The sequence below is a fragment of the Danio aesculapii genome, chromosome 13, assembly GCF_903798145.1.
Source record: "Danio aesculapii chromosome 13, fDanAes4.1, whole genome shotgun sequence".
NCBI classification, from domain to species: domain Eukaryota; kingdom Metazoa; phylum Chordata; class Actinopteri; order Cypriniformes; family Danionidae; genus Danio; species Danio aesculapii.
Genome location: NC_079447.1, coordinates 20596049 through 20616988, shown reverse-complemented (window position 1 = coordinate 20616988; position 20940 = coordinate 20596049). Strand labels below are relative to the sequence as shown.

The window sequence follows — 20940 nt, the reverse complement described above, 5'->3', positions numbered from 1 at the left end:
ATCATAAAATTAAAGCAGACAAAAAGACCACATTATTTATATTAAAACTTTACTTCCTTTTACTACATTCACAGCTATATATCTATTTAACTGACTACTTTTGTTTACAAAAATAAGCAAATGTTATACAGGCTCTCCAAACAACACGGCTACATATGCTTTTCATTTTATGGTCAAACAGTACATCAATATAAAACATGCAAATCTGGAGGCAGCGCTTTAAAATCAAAATAAAAAAGTGCCCAGACCTGTATAAATAGCAAACCAACTGGTAAGATGGCAGGTCACATATACGCAGCATATTCTCATATATATGAGAATGTGTACTTATATAATATAACGTGTAAAAGAACACAGATATGCATTCACAGCACACCCAGAGATACACACTGTTTGCTAGGGTGAAGACACGCGCACACAAACACTGAAAATCAAATCAAATATCACACACAAACAGACACAAATCTAGGAAAATACTTGTAGTGAAATTAAACATGGTTTTACACACATTCCACTGTCTTATGAACATTATGTGCTTGCAAGATGAAGTTTGTAACTGAAATCGTAGACATTTCAACTTTTAACAGCTGAATTAAATCATGACTGGCCAAAACTAAAACTGACTGAAGATCAGCTGTTAGAAATGTTTGCGAAACTCCGGTCCACATGCACAGATCATGTCTCGATGAAACCGTCATGTCCTGTTTATTACATTCAACTCATACGACACCGAGTGAGCATTATGGGATGCATTTATGAGGGTTCAATCAAGCTTTGATCGCACAATGGGGTAAACACAGGTAAAAAAAAAAAAACACTACAGGAGGAATAACACTACAGTTGCACGTGTGCTTATGAGAAACATATGTAGTGGTGTTTTCTAGCCGTTTATGTGGTGTGTTGCTTTACCGTCTATAATCAGCCATTACAGTCAACCCAAAAAATAAAAATAAACAAACCAGTTGTCGTCCACATTGTCCGGTCAGTCGCTCGCTCGCTCCAGTGGGTTCAGTCTTCGCGTTCAGCTCAGCTCAGCTCTGGCCTTGAATCAGTTAGAAGTTTGGTGTGACGTCGAGCTTTCGGTTCTGTTGTGCTCTTCAAGTCGAAACAACTCCGAGAATAAAAGCCAAATCACCACAGCAAAGCCTTCATCAACATTTGTGCATCTCTCACTCTTTTTGGATTTGCCAAAATGTGCGAAAAAGTTTACGACAAAGGTCTTGTGTTGGTGTGACAGGAAGAACCCCCAAATCACCATGTAGCAGCACCAGAATCCCAATACAAGGTTAACTAGAGAATGAAGGAGAAATCGAGAGAGACAGTTAGTTTCCCCATATTTTCACCCAGGAGGAAAGAAACAGATGATGATGATGATGATAAAAGCACCACAGCACTGCATGCTCAAGAGAAGCAAACACACGACAGGTTGCAAACTTTTATTGCAAAAGGAAACAAAAAACCCCCCTAAAAAAACACTGTTTTAATACACATCGTGTGATTGTTTTCTTCTACAGTACAGTTGACAGGTCGTCTTGACAGACACTTTGTAAACTCAGTTGTTGAGAAGACTGTTGGAGGAGTCCTGTCGCCTCATCTTTGGAGGGTCCAGTCGAGGGGGACTAGGGCAAGAGGGTCAGAGGTCAAATAAGAAACACAAGCACCCCAAACACCACAGCTGCGTCCCAAATGGCATATTGGCTTCAGTGCATTCTGTTTTACTTTGCGATCATTAAATGTCTGATTTAGTAGAAAGTAGCGTGTAGTGAGAAGGAAATTTGGTGTTACATTTGATCATTTTTGACTACTCTTTTATTAGTATTGTGAATTCAGACCTACAGTTACATAGTAGGCATATATGCGATTTCGGATGCAGCCCAGATCTCTGAACACACACCTCTCAATCAGTGATGAATGAGAAATGATTGTTTTGAAGGAGGGCGGAGAGGGTGTGTATGAGCAGAGGAATTGGCACAGAAATGTTTGTTGGATTATGAGAAATTCTTCATATTCCCATCTTGGCCGTATCGTTCACACGAATAGTCATGCAGGCTTAAGTTGACTTCAACAGAACACAAATCCCACTGCACTCAAAAACAGACACTCACTGACTTTGTTCCAAAACATGCCAGCAGCCTAGTGTTTACTTTGGCTTACAAATACTGAATAAAACCGTACATTTTTAGTTTGATAGGATTAATTATTTAGTAAAACACATGAATTTTGTTTTTGAATAGATTATATATCTATAAGGGTTTACAAGTTGGTGGTTGGCTTTTTTTAACCATGAAAGCATTAAATTGATAAAAGTGATATGGACTTTTGTGTTACATCTTGATTTCAATATCACTTTTCAACAAACTGCACCAAAACTCTTTTGTGACATCGAAAACTGGAGTTATTATACTAAAAATCTAGCTTGAATCAGTTTTCCTCAATTGCTTTGGCTCAATTCTTGAATGAAATTTTTATTTTTCAAAATAATAAGTTCAGATATCTGATCGATTAGCTTATCGTTTACTTCAGAGTGGCGTTTCTTATTGATTTAAGCAAATTGCAAATGCTTTAGCACATGTGTGCAAACAGTAAGTACAATTTTCTTTAGTTTGGACAAAAGCTAATTGCATATGGCTTGTTGATCTAAACTGATAAGACGATTCTCATTTAAGCTGTCAAACTCTTCACAAATTCTCAATCATTTTTCATCGTGTAAGTCATCACACCTAAAACAATTTCTTCAATTATCAAACATTGGTATACGCACATGTTTACACCATAAATATCTTATAGTGAAATTGTTTGTAAAGTCTGCTAAATTGGTAAATGACCTCTAACTGCAATACAATTTGAATCCACTATGTGAACAATAAAATCTGCGAACATATATAGTACTCAACATTTGAAGTGGATCAAAACGTTTCATCAAAGTTGTCTAAAAACTATTTAGCGATACCTTTCTTGTCTTATTATAGGACAATTGTCATCCACTTTGATCCAATGTTGACTACTGTATATGTAAACTGCCCACAGAACAATCCCAATCCTGAACTGCAGCAACATGCTTGCGGAAGAGCAATTGGAAGTGTTATCTCTGGCCTGAACAGCAAGAGTGACAAGACGTCTACCAAGAATTCTTTTCATGGATGACATTTTGTAGTATTTTTGTGTATTTGTGGTAACATAAGAAATATGTAAATATGTAAAACATTCGTAAAAAAACAAATGTACTTTAGAAATACGGATGTTCATATGTTTTTTTTCTAGGTATTATTGACTCTAGAGTTGTCGTGATACCATTAATTAATCTTACGATACTATACCAGCTGAAGTATCACGATACCAAGTAGTATTGCGATACTGTAATTCATAACTCAAATTATTAAAAAGATTGTCAGAAATACTATATTTTATGTTATAATAGGCCTACTCGAATGTGATTCATTACTCACTTAAGGCCACAAAGTATTATTTGCACTTCACTTCACCTAAAATGAATTCGTTCTTTGTGTATTTTGTTAATAACCAGCCAACAAAAAATACATTAAAATAAAGATACAAATTATACTGAATGAAATTTGTTACATTTTTCCACCAAAATTAGGCTATATGAGGTGGTCAAAAATTGATTCAATGTTTCCTGTGGCTATTTTAGGTTTTTCATCTGTTTTTCAGTCTTCTCAGGTAACAATCCAAAGTAATTCAAAATTTGACTTTGTGAGTCGTTCTTTTAAAGAGATTGTCGCGGTTGTTGTAGTTACTAAATCATATTAACAGAAACAGAAATGAACCGATTCAGATGTGCATTTGAACTGAAGCGTTAGAAAACGTGCAATAAGCTTTGCAACCTTAAAGGGCTCCTATTCCTATTCAAATAAAATAGTCTATTGTTGCACAAATGTGTGAGCATTTTAGTGACTTTTCCACATGCAACGTTATCTATTGTGGATAAACCATTAACAAGGATACTACTGTTTACAAAGTACAGTGGCACCTCCAGTATTTTTGAGCCATAGTATCGCGATACTACCATAGTACCGGTAAACCATGCAACCCTCATTGACTCTTCTCAACAAATGTTAGAATTTTTTTAACCTTAATTTCCATGGTTGACAGTCATGGTGAAAAAACAACTAATCATTTTGACCAGGAGACTCATACGATGAAAACTACACCATGTTTCGGTGGCCTTGGCCAAATTATTAACACGATAACTAGTTTTTGATGCATGAATTTAATGTTTTAGGTGAGTAACTACATTTTGCAGACATGCAATGAAGTTCTGTAGTTCCAGCAAACTGTTTTGAGATTTGCACTCACAGTTTAGAGAATGTAAAGACTGTTTTGAAAAATGTGCCAAAGCAATTGAGAAACACTGTAAAATATATAGAAACCATTAAAAATTTTATTGTATTTTACAATAATAGTGTTTCTGTTGTATATTTTATCTAATAAATCCACCCAGACCTTTCAAGTTTTACCTATGACAATCCTTTTAACAGTTGTGTTTTAATATAAAACACTTCAATTATTAAAATAGAAATTTGATGCCTAAATCTGTACATGGACTTATATTAATTTTTAGAGGAGCTAAATATATTTACCTCTAGTTAAGCCAATACTGTAAAACAAAAAACCATAGTGTGTATAAGATGATGTCAAATAAACTAAATGTTGCCTAAGTAGGTGCTTATGAGATTTTGGAACAGAGTCACTATGTAAACGGTTACCCTGTTTAACCCTACTTATGCTCCTCAGAAATTAAACTCATGGTCATAATCTACATCATCCACGTCATCCAGAGCCCAGTGCCAGTCCTGAAGCTCCAGATCCAGAGGCCTGCAGGTGGAGGAGAGATCATTGAGTCAAGCCGTCACCACTCACTGAGGCCTGGAGCGACACCTCAGCACACTAGAGCTAATTATAAGAATGGAGCTCAACCATTTAATTTTGAGGGTTAGTTCAGTTAAAGAAAAAACGCACTATTAACTCTGTATCTCTGTCGGTATCTTGAATTCTGCACTAAAGCTTAAAATATAATTTTTTTATGTATATGGTAGCATATGATGGAGATGAATGGTATGTTCGATTTTAGTTCCAATGCAGAAAAGTGAAGCCAAAATTTGTAAGGTGTGGCTGCTGCCATCTTGTGTCAATGGTGCAGATCCAATCACAAGGCATGCAATGATGACATCACACCCCATTAAATAACAACCTAACCTTATTAGAAAAATGTACGACTTGAACATAGATCAGAATAAAAAGAACTACCAAAAATATTTAGATTATTTTATTTCTTTACATGGGTTTATGATATATACTGCAGCCAGCCACCAGGGGGCGATCACAGTGTTTTGGCTTCACTTTTTATTATATGCACTATAATCATTTTGACAGAATTTTTATATGCACTATAATCAATTTGACAGAAATTTTGAGTTGCGAATAATCTTCAGCATGGGCATCTACTGTTTTTGTCATCTTATGTAAAGGTCGCTGTTTTTCTGGTTTCTTTTTCAATTATTCAGTGCACATGTGTGAACTAGCATATCCTAGCGTATACAAGAAAAATGGTACGTTCCATTTTAGTTCCAATGCAGAAAAGTGAAGACAAAATTTGTAAGCTGTGGCTGCTGCCATCTTGTGTCAATAACGCTATCTGGAGCCTGAGTCTCTGCAGAAGTGACCAAAAGAGGAAACTGCAGTATGAAAAACCCACCTAAACGCTAGCAGATCCAATCACAGGCATGCAATGATGACATCACACCCCATTTTAAGGCATCAAATAACAACAAAAAATTAACTCTAGATCAGGATGAAAAAGAACTACCAAAAATATTTAGATTACTTTGTTGTTGTTTGTTCACATGGGGTTTATGAGCTATACTGCAGCCAGCCACCAGGGGGATCACAGAGTTTTGGCTTCACTTTTCAGAATATGCACTATAATCATTTTGACAGCATTCTTGTCTATGAATTTCTATGAAACAGAGTTGCCAATAACAGAGTTGGGAATAATATTCAGCATGGGCATCTACAGTATTTGTCATGTTTTGTAAATATTGTTGTTTTTCTGGTTTATTTTTTGTGTGAACTAGCATATCCTAGCGTACGCAATAATAATAATAAAATCTAAATATACCTTAGGCTTATACAAGTAATAAAGTTGAAGATTTAAATCTCTAAACGAGACGTTTTTAAATTCAACCTTTAAATTCAGTGTTAATATTCGTAAACCTGAGTTTAATACAAAAGAAAAATAAAGTGCTTTGTTAATTCCCAAGCGGTTATCTTGCATCCCAAGTTACAAAAGTAGCCCAGCATAACACTGTTCAAGCTCAAAATCCAGTTAGCCACCATCTGCAGAGACCACGAATGTTATTCTGCTATTAAAGCACCGTAACTGAAACCTTGACTGATGTTTCTGAAGATTCCTAAAGCAGTCGCCAATAAATATCAATACATTCTCCATCCAACTTCCAGCGGGGCCGCGTTTCTCCTCTCACCCCGTGTTCAACTGGGGGTTGAACTGGTCTGCGCAGGGTTTAAGACCGTCTTCACGCTTGTCCATGTGCTCTTTGTGGCATTTGATCTGACATCTCTGGCATTCCAGAGCCAGGGGAGGTTTGAACATGTTCCACAGGGGTTTGGGACAGGCCTCGCAGTTGGCGGGGAAGTGGAAGAATAAAGGAATAAACTCATGACCCTTGTGGTAGATGAAGCCCGATTTCTCCGTACATGCTGCTGGTTCCGTTACGCTGTGCACAAACCTGTGTGTCATATAGAGCAGCACTCTAGTGTGTAACTGGGGCCAAAGTGTCTGCATTGATTTTAAGCACAGCCATCTTGGAATCAAAATTTACAGAACAAGATGGTAAAAGCAATCACTGAAAATTGTCATCATTCACTCAAACGCATGTCATTTTAAATTCCTACACATTCATTTCTTCCATGCAATGGAAAAAGGAGATCTATTACTAAATGTCCAAGCTGATTTTGTTCATAAGACAATACTGCATTTATTATAGTACAATAACAACATACTGCATGCATGATCGTATTTACAACACTTTATTAATGAAGGCTACAGCATACTACATTCTTTCATTTTCCTTCGGCTTAGTCCCTTATTTATCAGGGGTCACCACAGCGGAATGAACTGGCAACTATTCCAGCATATGTTTTATGCAGCGGATGCCCTTCCAGCCATAACCCAGTACTGGGAAAAACCTATACCGCATGTCTTTGGACTGTGGGGAAAACCGGAGCACCCGGAGGAAACCCACGCAAACATGGGGAGAACATGCAAACTCCACACAGAAATGCCAACTGGCCCAGTTGGGACTCAAACCAGCGACCTTCTTTCTGTGAGGCAACAGTGCTAACCACTGAGCCACCGTGCCACCCTGTATCAACTATAGTAAACAATTAAATGAAATACTAACTGTAGTAAACTGATAAAAGAAATAATTACTGTAAGTATACGTTGTAATACACCACAGTTTACAGTAGTAAAGACTAGTTTACTACATCCTAGATTTGTAGAAAAGTTTGTACGTTATTTTATTCTTTGTATTGCTATAGTTGTTACCATAATAATAGTTATTAATAGGATTGACCTTATTCTGCGATGCGGAAGTGCGCTCGTTTTTATGGTTTCTTTAGAACTTCTAATTCAATTGCATATAGGAGAATTGACTAGGAATAACGCAGAAAACGGTCAAATTACTTGCTCTACAAACAAGTTTGTTCATAACTATATATAAAAAGTACAATAATAGAATAAGAAAATATCAGTTCGCAGCATAACCAGCTGTTTTTAACGTCTAAAAATCAAATGAAAGTGTATGAGACCGGAAGTCTCGAGCCAAAAAAGATTCCAATGGCTGCACCTGCTCATATGTGAAGAATAAGGTCAATACAGGTTGTTGCTAGATCGGATATGTTTGCGGCCGAAAGTTAATGAGAATTATGTCTATTATTTATTAAATTTCCCATTTATTGTACTTTATTAACGTCTACTCCCACCCAAACCCTAAACCCAACCATCACAGTAACGTAAAAACAGTTGTTGTACTGAGTATTATTTATGTTACCTATTAAATTACCCAATAAATTGCCTACCCCTAACCCAACCCTAAACCCAACCGTCACACCACTGTAAAAATATTAATTATTGTTAAACAGAGTCATAAAAATAATTAATATAATATTATTAATGCTACTAATGCTACATTAATATAATAATGCTACTATATTAATGTGCATATCGCACTTCCGGCCGACCGCATATCCGATCTAGACTTTACCCTCAATAGGGTTGGTAATAGTCATTACCATAGGAACTATAGAATTACCACAAACAATTAATCCAAAGACTTTACTGTATGTAGTATGGTTTGAAAACACTATATTATTTACTATAAATTACTTAAGTATTTTTTATGTGTGATATACAGATAGCCTAGTTTTTTGCAATTTTGTGGTTGCTGAATCCAACGCAAAATCAACAAAAAGTCGCAATTTTCCGCGACATTTCAAAATTCTGCATTTAAACACAAAACAATCTAAAAAATGTAAATAATGTCATAAAAAATCCAATTCCAAACCATATAATAAAATAATATTTCTTTCAGTTTGTAATTAATTGTTTTACGTGACTTATAGATCTGCCCCCTCACAATATATATATAGGTTTTTTTTTATTGCAGAATTTCTGGGAATTACCATCACAAATTTAGTAATTTTTATCACAAAAGTCACACAAAAAAAATGTGGAAAACTAAAGGGTCTGAATATTAAACAGTATTTTTTCATAACATTCATCCTCTTAAATGTGGTGTATTTTACGTAACGTAATTAATGTCAGCACAGCAAAAATTAAGCAGCACATATTTAGATTGGAGAAACAAGTCAACATTTTGCACTTAAAATTGTTTAGGCTTGATGTTTATAATAAATTAATGCCAGTCACACTTTACAATAAGGTTTCATTACTTAATGTATTTACTTACATGAACTAACATTTACTAAACACAGTTCAACATTTACTAATGAATTATTATCATCCAAATGAATGTTTGTTAACATTGGTTAATACACCGCGAGTTAACATGAACTAACAATGAACAACTGTATTTTCATTAACTAACATTAAGGTAACACTTTACAATAAGGTTGTGTTAGTTAATGTCTGTAATTTATGTTTGTTTCCAATTGAAATATTTTACTCCTTTTTCATGGAATATGTTTTATTTAGGGCTACTGCTACTGTATATTTAACATTATTTCTGAATTACATTCTAAAATATTTGATGCACAATGCAAACTATCGGTTTCTTTTTTTAACAACACAAATTGGACTTGGAGATGTGTAAAATAGGTGAGATTATTTTCTGGGAAATATACAACATCATTTCAAATTGTGGATTTGACGTCAAACTAAATTAATGGTGACTTTCTGAAAAAAGACACATATTAAGAATAACTGCAAAACTATTTTAAAAGTTTTTTTTTTACATGCTTTAAAAATATGTGTATCCTTTTGTATTGCATGTAAAAGAGTAGCTTGGACATTCTGCTAAACTCCTCCTCCTGTGTCATACTGCAATGTCATGAGGATGAGTAAATGATGAGAGCCAGATTTCATTTTTCATGATCTGGCCACCAGACGTCATCATGAAGCAGGCCTTTAAGTAATCCTCTTACTCTAGAGACTGATGACCAACAATCTGTGCAGTGTCTTTGAACTGACACAGCGTAAACGCTACATCTGCCACATCAAAACACAGGATGAACACGGCCACACGATTCACATGACTGTGCATAAAAATGAGACTCCGAGCTCACCTGGGTTTGCCGGCGGGTATCTGCCGGCTGGGTCTCCTCATAGATTGACTGCTTTGTACTTTGACAGGGACTCTGGGAGAGGAGCGGTGAGGGGCTTCCGGAGCTGGAGGTTTTTTGGGGATCTTCTTCATTAGACGACTAACCCACTTCTGCTGGTCCTCCTGAGACGAAGCTAACAGCAGCAGATTCTTAGCCGTAGACATGTCGACTGAGGGTAAAGTAAGAAAGCACAGAAAACATTAGAATGGGTCAGTTTAATTCAAACATGCAATGCTGTTCAAAGCTTTGAGGTTGGTGAAATTATGATAAAAAAAGCTTTGTATTTAGGCAGCACGGTGGCTCAATGGTTAGCACTGTCACCTCACAGCAAGATTTAAGTCCCGGCTGGATGTCGGCACCAACAGACTAGTGGTTAAGTGCGCCGACATATAGCACCAAGGTGCTCACGGCGACCAGAGTTCGATTCCCGGCTCAATGTCATTTGCCGACCCTTCCTCTCTCTCTACTCCCAATACTTTCCTGTCTGTAACCTTCACTGTCTTACGCAAATTAAAGGTGAAACCCCCCTAAAAAATAATTATTAAAAAAAATAAAATAAAAAAAAAGTCCCAGGCTGGGCCAGTTGGCATTTCTGTGTGAAGTTTGCATGTTCTCCCTGTGTTGGCGTGGGTTTTCTGCGGGTGTTCCGGTTTCCCCCACAGTCCAAAGACATGCGGTATAGGTGAATTGGATGAACTAAATTGGCCTTAGTGTATGAGTGTGTGTGTGACTGAGTGTATGGGTGTTTCACAGTACTGGGTTGCAGCTGAAAGGGCATCCTCTGTCTAAAACGTGCTGGAATAGTTGGCAGTTAATTCCACTGTGGCGACCAATGATAAATAAGGAACTAAGCCAAAGGAGAATGAATGAATAAATAAACGAATGAATAAATGAAAGTTTTGCATTTCAGAACATACAATGATGATAATTTAATATTAGCAAATATAGGTCAGGTTAGTATCCTCATCAGTAAATAAATGGAGAACATTTAAGCAAATGTTACTGTAAGGAAAGTAATTAAAACATGATGGTAAATAGAGTCAAAAATGCTATTTTTAAATAAAAAGTTTTATTGAGATTGGGATTGTGGGCCCAATCTCATTGTTAATGGCCAGGTTAGGATACTATACATGAACAAAGGAAAATTAACACCTGTTAAAAAAGATTTAAGATGTACAACACAATAGTTCAGTAGATTTAAGTCTTTTTAAGGCCTAAAATTTAGCTTTTGAGATTTAAGACATTTTAAGACTTTTTAAGATCCCGTGTAAAATGACTGGCCGAGAGTGCAGTAAGCAGAGCTCTTTTCCTCACCTCTGCAGGGTGCGATGACTTCCTCTTTCTTATCCATGTGGTCTTTGTGGCACTTGATGTGGCATCGTCTGCATTCGAGGGCCGGCGGCGGCTTAAACATGTTCCACAGGGGTTTGGTACAGGCTTCACAGTTGGTGGGGAAGTGATAGAGGGTGGGGATGAACTCGTGACCCTTATGGCAAATGTAGCTGGACTTGTCACCTGGAAGAGGCTCCAGTTCCTGCTCTTTCTTGCTCTCGCCCTCGTTAGCATACAAAATCTGAGGAAAGCAGTGAATAGTCGTGAAACATTTGCTTATATCGTATGTTATAATATCTGTTATGAAATGTCTGCGAGCCTAAAAGCACAACGACATATTGTCTGTGCTTTCTGTAGTTTGCTGTTATACCTGGAATATTCTGGGGATTTCTTTGGCGTCAGCGCGATAAACGTCCGTCTGGGTTACAGAGCGCACATGGAAAAGTTTACTGTTGAGGGAATAACAGGAGAATCAAGATGAATTGAGGGAGTTGAAAAGACTTTTTCAGTGTTCTCACTTTTTCTGAGATCATTTTTTAGGACTTTTCAAATGTGTTAGATAACATCGTAACACAAGGGTCACAGATTCAAAGCCTACAGTAATATTTTCTTAAAAACATTCAGTTTATGGGAAAAGTGTTCACTACAACATCCCAAATATACCAAATATCCAAACACACGGTGCTTTTGATGTTCATGAAAAAGAATCACTATGAAATGACTTGTTCAAAAACACTGAATCATTCGATTATTAAACACTAGTGTGTTGCTAAGAAATGTTCTGCTTTTTTTAGCAACTACTTTCGTTTGGTAATAGAAATTGAGAAAAAGGAAGTTAGGAAATTAATTTCCCGTTTGGTGAAGTGTTACAAAATCTGCAAAAGGTGCTTCTGTGAAGTTTTATACAAGTACTACTTACTGTATTTCAACTGTAATTCAAACTGGCCAGTTATTTATGATAAATATTAAATGTAGAATTTGCTGTGTATCATAGAAGCATCTTATTTGGACCTCCATATTTCTCAGAATTGCGTAAAACAGGTTTTTGTTGAATGTCTATACATATCTTAAAAACTAATTGTCATGGAGATGCACAAAGCTTTTATATTTCTAAAAATACATTTAAAATATTAAAAAATTCTCTTTCTCAGGCTAATTCCTTCGATCATTCTGTAGTTTGCCATGCAGATCCCTTGTATGGACTCAGAAACACTGAACAAAGCACTCCCTCTGTTACTAAAAGACCATGAAACAAAAACATTTAAATGATGATAAAACAAACAAAAAAAATTCCATTACAACAGGGGTTTTTCGTGACCTTTTCCATTGTTTTTTTCAGGACTAGAAAACTGTCTTCAGGACAAGTTTTTACACTGGGACAAAAAAGACTAAGTTTGCATGTGTTTGTTTTGAGATGGGTTTGAAGGGTGACAGGACTCACTCTATGTCCAACACCATGTAAGGGTTGGAGTGCTCTTTGTCCTGCTCGCTGTTGTAGAAGAGGATCTTCTTGCTGCTCACCACAACATACTAGAGATGACAGAAAGAACAAAAAACTAAATGAATGCTGCATTATGGGGCAGAGATGGGATTTCTGATGCAGGAATTGTGTCTATCAACTAGTTGAGCTCTTGCTGTCAAAGTCGCTTGAGGTTTAGTTCTTGTTATTAGTAGGCAACATGAGACTGCTTATTTAAAATCAAACCATTTAATTTTAGTGTTATTTACGTACAATAAAACAATTATTAATGTTTAGAAATAGCTATTATATTTATTTCTGTTTAATGTTTTGTTAGCTTTATTTGTACAAGTATTTATCAGTCTTATATTTTTATATTTAACTTCAGCAATTTTAGTACTTTAACTTCTCAGTGCAGCCAAAAATTGTTAATTAACTGTCAATTAAAGTTTTTATACTTTGCCATTATCCTCTACACCCGTGGGTTTTACCTTTTTAGAGTATTTAAACTATAAAATTCAGTATGCCCACTTATTCTCTTTTATATTTCAATAAGTAGAAGTCAGAATAAGCATGCTGTATCGTTATTTCACACAAATCTTTGACAAAAATTATTTAAAATGTTTAAAAAAAACATACTTGTATTAAATGTTTCAGATGTATATAAATTCACTTTTTTAGATTTTTTTTTGTCACAGCTTCAATTATTGAAAATTACATTCAACATTACAAAATTATAATGATTTTGAAAATGTTAAGTGATACAATTTCACAGCAGATCAATTATAGGATACAGTAAAAACTTCAATAATGAGTCACAACATTCCTTTAACTTGTATCTTTCTTATTATATAATTACATATTTTATTGCATTCTGAATAATCTGGAAACAACATGAAGCTCAATACCCCAATTATTGGTTAATTGTGACATCATGCTCATGTCACTAGGACTGTACAATTTAACAGTATGTCATCACTTTATACTTTAGCCAAACATATACTATACTTTAAAAAATACCTTTTTTTCCCATCCAAAGCGTTTGGTGTTGTTCCTGACAGGTAAAGACAGCCAACCCTCCAATCTGATCTCTGCGCATCAAACAGATGAAGATATGAATTATAAAACCGCTGTATGAAACACACCTGTCATGGTAAAGCATGAGGTCCAGTCAAGTGGTGCAAACTCATGCACTGAACACCATGCAGGTCACCTGAAGTAAAGGGTGAAAGACCAAAAGTTGAACTGAAAACCAGACCAAAGATAAGCAGGAAGAAGAGAGTGTGTCGTGGAAAGACGTGGAAAAGAGCACAAAGTGAAAAGTGAACAAAATGCTTGAAAGAGTACAGAGAAAGTCAGAAAGAGCAGAGATTTGTAACCGTACCAAGCAGAGACTCATCTGTGTCCATGTCTGGACCACTGCTCATACTGGCCGAGTCCAGCGACTGGACGTTCAGTGAGTTCAGCAGACTCCGCAGCTGCTCGATATCACTGTCTTTACTGTCCAGAGCCATCTGAAGCTCGATGCGCACCTGAGACTCATCCAACAGTTGCTGAAAGAAATAAACAACAGCTTCATTGATCAGTTTTCAGACACATTTGACAACATATTTTTACATTTATAATAACAACATAATATAGTATATTCAATGCCATAACCATAGCAAAAATAAAAGTGTGGTCAGATATGGATTTTTGGGGGCAATCTCAGTTTCTCAATTTTGTGAAAGTACAGTCAGCTGATAGAAACACAAGTCATGGGGTCGATTTGAAACCTTCATTTTATCATATGCTGTAGCATTATTTATAGGGATGCTTCAGTCAACAATATTTCTGAAATTACTGAAATACTTTTATATAGAGCAGAGGTGCCCAAACTACACAAACTGTTTTATTATTAAAAGCTATCAGAAATAAAGCATTTAATTTAAATATTGTAAATTAATCGGATTTAGTTTAGATGTACATACTGTCACCTGATGAATAGAGGACAATGCAGAGACTTTGATGAGAGAATCAAGGCAAAGGCAGATTCTGCTCGACTAGTGTATTCAGCATTGAACTCCACTGTCACATTTTATTGCAATAGGTTATCATTTTAAAAGTTATACTGCATACGTTAATACGATTTAAAGTAATGTTTTTTTATTGATTTTTAAATATTATTAAATAAATCAGTAACTTTAATGTAATATATACTGCTCAAAAAATAAAGGGAACATTTGGAGTTACATTATGGGGACATTATGTTGTTTAAGTGTTCCTCTTTATTTTTTTTTTAGTTTGGTATTTACCTTCGGCCCAGGGCATATAATGATATTTGGTTTTTGACCCTTATTATTAAAAGTTTGGGCACCCCTGATATAACGCAAAGATAATTAAAGTAATCAGAAGAGAAAGAAATAGCTGACATAAAATTATTTTTTAAAAATCCCTATTAAAATAATCTTAAAAATCTTTTTTTGTGTGTACACGTGGCCTTACACAAATAATATCTGTTGACCCATCCCTTACCTTAACAGAATCTTAAACCTACCAATACTCCTGTCCCTAACCTTACTCATATTCCACTTCAAAAGCAACAGAAGTGTTGTGCAATATGATATGAACACAATAAGCACATTGTACTTGTTTTCTCATGCAAGTACATATTAATTATGAAACATACAATGTTTAATGCCAATTAACCAAATGGCTTACTAATTATTAATAATTATTAATAACTATTAACTACTGGCTTATTACCAGCCTATTATTAAGATATTAACTGTTTGTTAGTATGATCTTATTCTGCATCCATGAATCCTAAACAAAACCTAAACCCAACCTTACTAACTATGAATAAACAGCTAGTAGGTTATTAAGCTAGTAGTGATAATGGTTTGCTAATAATAAATAATTGTGACCTATACTGAAGTGTTACCCCATATTTACCATAGTCAACATTTGAAGTGGATGAAAAAAGTTTGGTCACACTTTATTTTGATGGTCCGTTTGTTACATTGCATCTACATGCCAACTAATTCTCCTTAGACTATAAGTAGACTGTTAGGTTGGGTTTAGGGTTAGTGTAAGTTGACATGTACTTGCTAAGTTTCTTATAGTCAGTTAAATGTCTGTTGAAGGAGCAGCATCAACGGATATTAAGCAGACAGTCCTATAATACTCAAACGGACCATCAAAATAAAGTGTTACCAAAAGTTTTTTCGAAATTGTCAAGAATTTATGTTATTCAATAGTTTTAGGACAACTTTGATGAAAGGTGTTGATCCTCCTTCAAATGTTTACTACTGTATATTACATGGTTTAGCTATTATTTCTCTCCTAGGCTCAGATTCCTTTATTTGTACCAAAGGGAGAATTGTTCTGCAGTCAAGAGTACTACGTGTATCATATAAGACACAATGCAACACAAACACACATGATATAAAACAGATATAAACATAACAACTTGCCATGTGAAAGGTTGTAATTGATTTACATGTGATTGTTGGCCATTTGTGATCAATCTGAGCACAGAAACGAGTCTTCAGTGTCATTCAGACTCTGATTAGCGTTCCTACCGCTTGCATATCGTTGATCTCTCTCTGGTATTTGATGATGGTGCTGTTGAGCTTCTCTCTCTCTGAACGAAGCTCCAGCTGCAGCTTCCTGTTTTCTTTCTCCTTCCTCCTCACGTCTGTATCATTTCCACGGCGGCTGCCACCACCTCTGACCTCCTTTCTGTTCATGATCTCTGCCAGCTTGTTCACCGCCTGACAGAACGAGGAAAAAAATGCGTGACTGAGCAAATAAATCAAGCTCAGTTTGAGTCAGATCTGCTGTAAGGAAACTGTTGTGCTTTTACCTGTGTTTTGAGGGTTCTCTCTGACTGCAGTTGTTTCTCCAGCGCTAGCTTGACCTGAGTGATGGACTGCTCTTCGTTCTTTAGATTCTGCAGGTCTGAAATTAAAAATTGTAAAAATAGAGTCTGTAATCACAAAGACACAAACCTTCAGCCACTGTAAAACCTGCCAGGGGTTTTCATCTGATAGCAAATCGACAGGTCAATGATTGTTTTTAAGCTGTAAATAGTTTAATGCTATGGTGACTGAGCATTAAACTAAAACGTGCTGCAATTTAAGAAAGCACATGCAATTACAAAAAACACCAGCAAATTAAGAAACAATCCTTATCGGTTTGACAGCACATATTATAAATCCTCATAACGCAAACAAAATAATAAAACGTGCTGCATTTTCTCACAACACTTGCAAATAGAAGGGAACACATCGGAAATGTTTCAAGGGGTCCCAAAAATGTGATGGACCCAGCTATGGTTAGGTTATGGTTATTTACAGTTGAAGTCAGAATTATTAGCCCCCCTTTAATTTCTTTTTCTTTTTAAAATATTTCCTAAATGATGTTTAACAGAGCAAGGAAATTTTCACAGTATCTCAGATAATATTTTTTCTTCTGGAGAAAGTCTTATTTGTTTTATTTCGGCTAGAAAAAAAGCAGCTTTTCATTTTTTAAACACTATTTAAGGTCAAAATTATTAGCCCCTTTAAGCTATATATTTTTTCGATAGTCTTCTGAACAAACCATCATTATACAATAACTTGCCTATTTACCCTAACCTGCCTAGTTAACCTATTTAGGCCATAAAATGTCACTAAGCTGTATAGAAGTGTCTTGAAAAATATCTAGTCAAATATTATTTACTGTCATCATGGCAAAGATAAAAGAAATCAGTTATAAGAAATGAGTTATTAAAACTATTATGTCCAGAAATGTGCACAATAAACATTTTGCAGTAGCATCCATCATGTTTTAGGGTCCCCTTAAACATTTCCATAGTGTTCCATTCTATTTGTTAGTGTTGTGAGAAAATGCTGACGTTTTCGTAATTCGTTTGTGTTGTAAGAAAACGGATTTCAGCAGGTTTCATCAAGTCAAATTTAAGACCCTTTTAAGACCATTATGAATGGGACTTTAGACTTCTACGGGGCTAAATATTAAGGATTTTATGTAATGGCCTGGTTGATCTAATGGAATAAAAAAAAAATTAAAAACACAGTATAATGCAGACGATATACATAAAAATGCAGAGAAGAAAAAAAAAATGCTAAAACAGAAATAAATTAATTAATATGTGCATTAAAAATCTTTTTGTATACACTGCAAAATATTTGTCCTGTTTCTAGTACAAATATTTAAAAAATCTTAAATTAATAAACATTTTCCACATGAATAAGCATGTTTTGTTTTCAAAAATAAGTAAAAATTAAGTGAGTTTTTCCTTAAAACTAAGAAAAATAATCAGCCAACGGTGTAAGTAAAACGTTGTCTTGTTTTAGGTTTGAAATAAGATTATTTTCCTTACACAATTGACAGATTATTTATCTTGCTTTACAGAAAAACAAACCTAATTTTGACTTATTATTTCTGAAAGTGAAATATTTTGTTACCACTCCCTGATTTATGAATTTTTAGATATTTGGCCTGGAAACAAAAGAAAAACCGAAAGTAAGAAAACCAACTGAACATAAATCTGTAAATGAACATAACTCAGAAAATAGAAACCCTTTATTTAATTTTCTTTATATTTATATTATGATAATTCTTTACATATTATAACCTAAATAACCCAGTATCTGGTTTACACGAAATACTCATAGACTATACATTGCTATAGTATCTAGTCAATTATTCAGTGCCTGTGAGTTTCAAGTTGGCACTAAATTTGCTAAATAAATGCAAAACATATCATTTTGTATTACTGACGGTGTTTTTAAGTGTGTTTCTCTGCAGGCATACTCTTTATCTAGTTATTCAGCAAGAACAAAAATTTATTAAAAATTGAGGTCAGATCATGTTAACTCACAGTCCTCTGCCTCCTTCAGCTTGTTGTTGAATTCTTCCTTCTCATTGGCCAGGTTTGCCACATCATTTGTCAATGTGCGATTAGCTTCTTCTAACTGTAGAAAAGACAGGACAGTTAACACCAATGCCATCCAAGTTCTTTAAGACTGCAGCAAAAGTCACGGATAAACTCACAGAGCCAATGGTGGTGTCTTTCTCAGCGAGCTCCTGTCGGTGTCTGGCCATCATCTCCTTGATCTCCAGCTCCTTCATGATCTTCTCCTTCTCTAGGTCTGAATACTGCTCCTCCGCTATAGAGCGGGCCAGTTGCTCAGAGTCTGCTTTGGTTAGTGTGATCTCCAACTGGGCCGCAAGAGAATCCCTGAGAAATAGAGACATAAATTAAAAGAGAAAAAAAAAGTCAATTTAGCTGAAAATTAAATACAATAGAGTTTTAAATGTATTGCCATAACAGCTTATCTGGCTACTTCATGGCCAATTAGATCAAACATTTTAGAAATATCACTTTATTGATATTATAATAAAATTAGAACAATAAAAAGACATCAGCAGCAATAAACAAAATAGATACAACTTTAAAATGATTTTTAAGGTTTACTTTTGATCAAAATTCAGCAAATTAGATACAAAAGTTTGAATAATCCAGTGAGAACACAATTTGCATAGTATTGCTATTGGAAATAGATCTCACCTTTCCTCCTGCAGCTCCTGTAGATTCTGCTGCACATCTTTATAAAGTTTATTTTTCTCCTCACACTCTTCCTTCAGCTCTCGCACCTGTGTTTTATACAGCGTCTACACACGTACATACAAAGAATTGTAAAGTCCACAGTTAGTTTGTTTTTACACTAGGTACACAAACAACTCAGCACACTACCTTTTACAAATATTAGCTAGCATGCAATTTAATTGAGCAGCACTCAATACATGTGCACTAGACAGATTCATTCTCATCCAGTGTGTGCTTTTTCTCTTCAAAAATGATGAGCAATACAATAGTCTTTGAATGCTTTTAAAAGAGAGTTGCGGACATATATTTGTCCCCTTTACATCAATGTGGACATATATTTTCCCCCTCATCAATGTGGATATCTACTGTTTCTGTAATCTTAAATAGATTACTTTATACATACAAATGCTGTGCAATTACATTCAGAATTACACTGTTTACCTCTCCCTTACCTTAACATAATCTTAAACCTACCCATACCCTGAGACTTATCCCTAACCTTACCCATATCACACTTTGCGAGCACCAGAAGTGTTGTGCAATACTTATTTTATCATGCAAGTACATATTAATTAACGCCACAAACAATAAAGTGGGACCCATTTTGTGAATTAGGGGCCTGGTTCTCATAGACATCTTTTGGATAAATTGAAAAATTTAAAGTGCAGGTGTAAATTCTTAGTGAAATGAGAATGAGGTTTACTGTATTTTGGCCTTAAGAGTATTTGTTTATTTTCCCCAAGAGAAAGAATTCAGACTTCTTACAGAGAAATACTGCTCTGCCTCCAACTGATCCTGCAGTTCCTTCATCTGTCCATCAGAATCCTGACGTTCCCTAGAAACACACGTTGACAATTATTTCATATATGAATACTTCATTATTTTTGCATAAACAGAACCACAGGTTGATTAAAAGGAAAATTCACTCAAAGTTAAAATAAAAAAGTGACATTGTCCTCCTAAGTGACACTTAACTCATCATTGACTGACCCTCATGTGGTTTTAAAACTTCATGAGAACAAGATATTTTGATGAAAGCTGAACACCAATAACCATTTACGTCCATAATATTTGTTTTTCCTACTTTGGAAATAAATGGTTACAAGTTTTCAACATTCTTCAAAATATCTTGCTTAGTGTTCAAAGGAATAAAGGTTTGAAACAAGTGAAGAGTGAGTAAATTATGACAGAACTTTCATTTTTGTATAAAAGAACCCTTTAAGAATCATATATATAAGCGAGTAACAAATACTAAATGAGCTGTATGCATTGTTCGCTGCATACTTGCGCAGTTCCATGTTTTGTTTTTCCAGGCTGCGTTTAATTTCCAGAATGTGGTTGATCTCCTGTTTGAGCTGTTTCTCTGATGTTCTCAGGGTGCTGAGCTGCTGGTTCTGAACCTTCAGGTCATTCTGAGTCAACGTGCGTTTCTGAACCTCTTGTTCAATCTTCAGGGTCAGATTCTTCACCTAGAGAAAGATAGAGAAAACCAGGAAAAGATCTATAAACAAAAACCACGCACCAAAGAAAAGAGCTGCAGTGGTTGATGATTCCCTATATTGTGATTGGACAAAAAGTGACTTCTTTCCTATAGAAAAATGACATGGTAAACATTTCTCACATGAGACAACAAAAAAAACAAAGAAAAATGAAACAAATCATAACTGAAAAC

General features: G+C 35.2%; 1 protein-coding gene across 1 annotated transcript in view; it reads right to left on the bottom strand.

Annotated features, from left to right (window-relative positions):
• Positions 1 to 32: 32 nt before the first annotated feature.
• rock2a (rho-associated, coiled-coil containing protein kinase 2a) overlaps positions 33 to 20940 on the bottom strand; it is a 76872-nt gene continuing 55964 nt past the window's right edge. Inside the window, exons 17-31 of the mRNA XM_056471401.1 lie at positions 20553 to 20737; positions 20034 to 20103; positions 19230 to 19333; positions 18713 to 18899; positions 18540 to 18633; positions 16521 to 16615; positions 16237 to 16428; positions 14058 to 14226; positions 13694 to 13764; positions 12656 to 12744; positions 11585 to 11663; positions 11197 to 11455; positions 9844 to 10051; positions 6405 to 6764; positions 33 to 1290 (exon numbers count right to left, since the gene is read on the bottom strand). Coding sequence (XP_056327376.1) covers positions 6497 to 6764; positions 9844 to 10051; positions 11197 to 11455; positions 11585 to 11663; positions 12656 to 12744; positions 13694 to 13764; positions 14058 to 14226; positions 16237 to 16428; positions 16521 to 16615; positions 18540 to 18633; positions 18713 to 18899; positions 19230 to 19333; positions 20034 to 20103; positions 20553 to 20737 — 2070 coding nt within the window. The 3' untranslated portion in view covers positions 33 to 1290; positions 6405 to 6496. The remainder of the gene's footprint in view (positions 1291 to 6404; positions 6765 to 9843; positions 10052 to 11196; positions 11456 to 11584; positions 11664 to 12655; positions 12745 to 13693; positions 13765 to 14057; positions 14227 to 16236; positions 16429 to 16520; positions 16616 to 18539; positions 18634 to 18712; positions 18900 to 19229; positions 19334 to 20033; positions 20104 to 20552; positions 20738 to 20940) is intronic.